General features: G+C 32.7%; 1 protein-coding gene across 1 annotated transcript; it reads right to left on the bottom strand.

The window, feature by feature from the left end:
• Nucleotides 1-3281: 3281 nt before the first annotated feature.
• On the bottom strand, nucleotides 3282-4115 carry LOC149179909 (putative disease resistance protein At5g66890). The gene has a single exon (XM_089413688.1). It carries the CDS (start codon nucleotides 4113-4115, stop codon nucleotides 3282-3284), a length of 834 nt encoding a protein of 277 aa, XP_089269814.1.
• Nucleotides 4116-6945: the final 2830 nt, after the last annotated feature.

The following is a 6945-nucleotide window of genomic DNA, read 5'->3' as shown; positions in this document are numbered from 1 at the left end:
GGCAAAGAAGTTTTATAAAAATAAATGTAGTTGGAATGTTTACTCTTAAAATTACAAAATCATCAAAAACTAGGTGGTGGTAAAAGAAGACAAAACATGTCAATTTAAATTCAATTTCATGTCATATTTTTTCTAAAATTTAATATATAATTTTTATCTAATTTATTCATTTTCTTTAAAAGGTATCATTAATATTTTACATAAATTTTTAAGTAGTGACAAAACGGCTACCCCCCATTTCTCTATTGATTTATGTTTTTTAATTCCAATTTCTTTAAGAGATGTGTTGTAAACATTCTAAAGATTGCTAAACAAATTTAAAAATAAAAAATAAGCATATTTTTTAATTATTATTAGAATACTAGTAAAAATGATCATATTTTCATATATGTAAAACCGTGACCCAAGAAACTACCCTTTCAAGTTAAATAAATCAATTTTTTTTAATAGAAATTTGAAAATAACATATAACAAAATGTTAAAATTATTTTTTGATGATTTTTAAAATATATTTTATATTTTTTATAATAAATTTTTTAATTATGATTATAATAACGTATTTTATATTAGTCAAAATATAATATAGAAAATTATTTGTTTAGAAATTCTACTTCTATTCTTATATATATTTTTAAAGAGTTTTAGCATTTCATTTAACTTCACATAAAGTTATTTATATTTTGTGAGTGATTAACCATAGGTTTTACCAATATTTACTATCAGTTGACTTATTTGCAAATTTAGTATTTACTTTTTATAACATTATTTATATTTTCTAAACCCATTAAATAGGTTCACTATAGCTTTTACCAAAATTTATTGTGAGTTAGCTTTGTTACAAATTTAGCATTTATTTTTTATAATTAACAAGTATGAAACTCAACTCATTTAATTGATATTTTTATATTATTTTTATTTTTATCTTTTTTTATTTGAGTACTTTTTTGCTTTTGCCATATAATGAGACACATTAACATGCTTTTACCTACCTGGTATTAAGTTTTTACCTTCACTCCTAGCATTATTTTAACCAGAATCTTTATTAATCCAATTAAATTTGGTATTAAGGTTTTTTACCCTAAGAGATTGCTAACAGTTGTATAAATTCTTGATATTCAAGGCGGGATGGGGTTTGTGAACTGGTCTCTGCGTCTTGCCTATCCACTGCTACTACCAAATGCTACCCGAATACCATCGAGAATCTAGTTTCACAGGATGCGAGTAAGCCTAATTTTCATTGATGGTTTAGCAATCTTTTAGCGATTTACACATTAGGTATCTGATCATTCTTTTTCTTGTTTTCTTTAATCTGGCTAATTCTCTGTTTTGTGTCCTGCCTGTATGTCCTCAAGTTGTTCTGCAATTCAAGGGCTTCCAAGACTGAGGAAGGCACTTCATTTCCAGAATCATGTTTTGTAAATCTTTCCCCACAAGTTAAGCCATTTTGAGAGTTAGGTCCCGTCGAGCTTCCTCCAAGATTCACTTCATGGTTAAAAGATTGCGATTTATACTCGAGCCTATTGAACTTGGTATTAAGTTTTTACCTCCACCCTTAGTATTATTTTAACCACAATCTTTATTAATCAGATTAAATATGGTATTAATTTTTTTACCCTATTAGACTGCTAATGGTTGTATAAATTCTTTATATTTAGGGCGGGATGGGGTTTGCTTGCAGCTAAGCCGGTTCTACATCTGTCGTGGTCCCTCAAATGGGTTACGTATTCAACGGTGCCTAGGGTGGAAGTTTAGCAACTTTGGTGGCATTGCACAACCTCTTTTTGGCCTCCTATGTCATCCTTAGGTAAGCTATTTTCAGTCCTAATTCCTCTGGATCTGTTTATCCACTAAAGAGTACATTTCTCTTAAAATATTAAATATTTTCAATTTTCTATAAAATTTTAAAGATTAAATTTGGAGTTTAACTTAAAAGATATATATAAACTCTTAAAATTTTGCAAGATGCAAACATTCCTCTCAAAATAGATAAAACTTGCAGATTAAATGCCTACTCTAATAGATAACAAGAACACAAAATATATATACATATATCACAATGGAATTTCTAAAGGGGACGACAACCAACAAGGAATAAAAATTGGACTCTCAAGTTCATAAACCTTGTGATAACAGTCCACTAGTATTACAAATAAATAAATCTTGTGATAAAGTCGAGTCACGGTATCCCAACAGTGTGCATAAATATGGGATTTTCATAGAAAATGAAGACATAAGCAAATTTACTTCAGAATGTGAACTTTAAATGTAATGCCAATTAGGAATTTATCAAACCTGCAATCAATCTAAGTAACACTGTTGCAGAGCCCAGTGAAAAGACTCCAAGGAATTTACAGACACCCTTAAAATATGTGGATAATTAGATTTTAATGGGACATGAATAACATGTCTATTGTTGTCATAAAATAAAGAAAAACATTAAATAAATCAAAACATTACAAAGATCCTGGTTTAGAACAAGGAGAAGAGAAGTGGCCATTTACATTGACATTCATGGACTTCACTTTAAGATTATTGATAGATAAATGGATTAAAAAACAAAAAAAAACCTTGTAAGAGAGGTTGTAATTTAATTTGCATCCATGGACTTGCAGGGATGTTTCTTGGATCTAGCATTAATGTTATTATTTTGGCGAATAAGTTTGCTAAAGGTTAGTGAATTTTTCAATCAATATTTTTCATATCACACTGAATTCAAATTAGAAATTCGTAACTATGCTTTGGATTGAGAAGAGGCAAGCAGGTAGTTGGAATCGCACACAATTGGTAACTATGCTTTAAACTGAGAAAAGGCAAGTAAGTAGTTGGAATGACACAGTCATAAGGTGGAAAGCTGGAAAGTTTGTTAACAAAACATAGCTGGTTACAAAATTTATGCAAAAATGCCTATTTATGTTGTTTATGACATTGGTTTAAAAATAAAAAATATGAAGAACTTTAAAGCAACATCACCTCTTCCCAGTAATGAATCCTAGAAACATTGAAAGAGAAAAATACTCACACTAAATAAAATAGATAATTTTATTAATTGAGAAGAATACCTTTTTTACAACTACATTTTGGAAGGCCCGTCTTTTTGCAAAGTGAAGCCCATTATTTATAGTATTCTTGGTGACTTATTGAGTTACATTATTCAATATCATGGATAAATACTTTAGGTAGTATTCTTGGTGCCTTATTCATTATCATAGGTAACACTTTCCATTGAGATCAATGTGAAAAAGGAAACCCCTTATTTAACTCCTTATTGTCTGTGTAGGATATTAAGCATCTAGCCAATCCAAGCTGAAGTGTGCATCTACCACTTCAACTCTAAGCTTTGGAATGGCAGAGCTCTTGAAACACATCCATTGTTGTCCAATATTCTCATCGCAGATAACATGCTTTAGATATCTCAGCCTTCCAACGGATTTAGGCAGCTTCCTCAATTGGGAGCACTCTCTCATGTCAAGTTCCTTGAGTTTCTTTAGTTGTCCTATCTCTTCAGGAAGTCCTTTTATGCATTCACATAGTGGAATTTCCAGATATTCCATCTTCCCAAGTTTTCCAATAGACGCTGGAAGCTCTTTCAAACCTAGGCACACATATATGCTTAACATTCTTAAAGAGCCAAGCTTCCCCAAGTCATCAGGCAACTTTTGTAGAAGGTGACAACTAGTGATAGACCACTTCTCAACTGAAGACGTGTCACAGATACCAGGGGGTAACTCCTCTAAATCACAACAGTGGTCCAAGTTAAAATCTTGCATTGTGGGAAGCTTTAGGCTTGAATGGAAGTTGTTGAACCTAGACATATTTCCAAGCCCTTCACATAATCTCAGAGATAGATTCTCCAAGTTCTGCAAGACTTTACTATGCTCTTGAAGTGGGGGCACATTCAACTTCTCCAAATGAATAGCCTTAAGCTGAGTAAGTGAAGATAAGGCTGGTAGACCGTTGACTGTGGCTTTCTTGTAACCATAATTAAACACTATGAGGACTTTCAGTTTCCTCATAGAACTCAAAAATGATGGAAGAAAGTATTTTCTTGTAGAAAAGAGTAAAACCAAAGCCTCTGCTTGAGAAAAATTCATCTCACACCATTGATCGTCTTCCATTGCACCTACATAGGTGAACCAAAGATGCAAAGTTAGATTAGAACATTATAGGTTATTGCACACCCTATGAAATCATTACATATCTTTTCTAAGAACTTTTGAATCAATGATCAACACCTATATATCATTACATATATTTTCATGCAGATCACAGAGTGACAACCTATGTGATGTAGGATAAGGTTGGCATGTGACAATTCATTTGACTCCAATGTTTAGAAAAAATTATGTATGCTTCAAGCAACGCTGTTAAAATCACCCACCTATGTGAATGGAAACAATTTGAGCATCAAACGCTTGATCCTTGAGAAACTCCCATTTTGTTGGAAACTGTCCTCCTTTTTGGGCATACCTCTTCCTACGAGTTATGCTACCTCGGGATGCCAAATATAAGGCCAAATCCTGCATTACATCATGTTGAGAAAAGTACAGCTCAGAGGCACTGCCATAATTGATTGCTTGGCTCCTACTACATCCAATTACCAAGACAACACAATGTATAAGACAAAGGAAGCCAAGATCAAATGAGCTTGGGCACACAATAATTAGAAATGAAGGAGATTACCTGAGATTGCAGCTTGTTAAATTTAACAGATTTTTTCTTGCAACTTATAACAAGATGACAAAAGCATCTTGCCACTCCATCTTTTGCACATAAACCCAAATATCCAATAATGCATCCACTGAGATTTTTCTATCCTTTGGAAATGACCCCAAGTCTAACAAGCACTCTCGTGCTTCCTCGTCTAGGGCATCAATACTGGTCTCGAAGAATCTAAGAAGCCCTTCTTTGTGATAATATGAAATTGATTCCCCATTTAAGAGCTTGTTCTTAGCACCCTCCCACGCCGGATGAGGCTAACCATACAAAGAGCTTCCGATCACCTTCAGAGCAAGTGGTAGGCCTTTACATTCCGCTTGGACTTGCGATTCATACATCAACAACACTAAGTGAAAATTCCATATGTGGAAACCAATCAAATACCAAAAACAAAAGTTGTTGAAAGCATGAATATTTTTCCTCATAAGCTTAAAGTTCATTCACAGGTTTTTGTTTGATTGTTTATGAAGATGAATATACAATTGAGTATACGGATAGATTTATTTTTAATGGATTACCGATACCATTGTTAACAATAGAGTAAGTATTAATATGGAATTATGTGAAACTATAATGATATCTTGATATGATATGCCACTGTAGTAATTTCTTGTAATTAGGGACATTTAGGAGAACAATGTGTCACAATCATTAAATTGAACCAAACTTAGTAAGAGACATCCTTGCTTGACTATAAATAAAATTCTAGTACCATAAGAGACATACCTGTTTGATGTTTGATTTTTTGATTTGATAGCTATAAGTTTGCTTGGCCAACACAAATATGTCATTTCGCCACTTATTTTTCCCTCTTTGGAAAGGAATACAAAGAAACATTGAAATCAGGTTGTCCCTAAGAAAAATGTTTTATAGAAATGGATAGAAATTTTTTTAGGTCTATTAGTGTGAGTTTCATGAAGAGGAAGAAAAAGCAAAAGGAGCACAATAAAGGTATGAAATGACATGGAAGCATTTGGAATCAGTTGTTACTTCAACAAATATAAGTAATAAAGTTGTGGTTGCAACATATTCGATAAGTAGCAACCTACCTTCATCCAGACAATGTAAGGAATCCAATCATCATTGACCAATAATATTGCGTAGGTTGTACTTCCGAGGTGATCAACATTCTCCTCCTATCTAAACATTTTCCCTTTATTTTATTTTATTGCTAGATTTATTTATTTATTTAATTTATTTTTAAATTATTATTATTATTATTATTATTATTTTCTTATGTATGGCACTTTAAGATTGAAGTATCATATCACCATAGAAGTTCTGCAGCTTATTTTCCAGTTTTGGTTTCACTGTTAAGACTGGATTTAGTTTTATAACTTACTTTGTTGTAAATATTGGCTTTGGTTGTTCAGGAATCTAATATGAATGTCAAGATTGCTGATGTCTCACACAAAAACATAAAGGGAACCTCAATAACACCAAAGGCCATTAATTTAAGCTGCAGTAAAAGTTTTCCCTGTGAAGCTATCAAATTGGAGAATGTGAATTTGAGCAAGATGGAAATCATCATTGCTGCAATAATTGGCATTGGAGATACTACAGGTCATCTCTTTGAAGCACTGCTTTGATTTCATCTCAAACTAGGCTTAATTTTTTTCAACATTGCAACTTTTTGGGTGTATATCAAGTTGAATCTTGTTTTGATTTCAGTCTCCCCACACATAAAGCAGATTTAGTTTTAATTTTAGTTATGGAAGCTTTTGGATTCACATGATTTGAGATTTTAGATAATTTAGATGGGTTTTGCTACTGTAGTAATCCATGGTTTATATGTAGCTAAATATGATCAGGCTTGAAGGCAAGATGGAAATCATCATTGCTGCAACCATTGGCATTGGAGAGACAACATGTCATCTCTTTGCAGCACATGGTGCCCAACACCTGAGAGAAGATGTGAAAATCACAGAGCTGGGAAATACATTTGAGTTCATCCATTGCAATGTGAGGAATGAAGAGCATGTGGCAACCACAATGGATAAGGGTAGTGGATTTCTTCCACCACAACCTGGGCCATTCATATGCGTGGGTGTGAACTAATATCCTTGGATTTGGGAGAAAATTGTTGGAGTTTTCACCTCCCTCAGAGTGTTTTTTAAACAATCTAGATGTGGCCCATGAATCATTGTTTACTATCACAAATGATTCTATCTTTATTAGCGGACATTATTTGATGGTAGATTGTAAGAATACAAAGGCAAACCTCTATGA

The sequence above is a fragment of the Pinus tabuliformis genome, chromosome 3_2 (assembly GCF_031772625.1).
Source record: "Pinus tabuliformis cultivar Carrire ecotype Pingquan chromosome 3_2, CPIR1, whole genome shotgun sequence".
NCBI classification, from domain to species: Eukaryota; Viridiplantae; Streptophyta; class Pinopsida; order Pinales; family Pinaceae; genus Pinus; species Pinus tabuliformis.
This window is presented reverse-complemented; position numbering and strand designations above follow the sequence as displayed.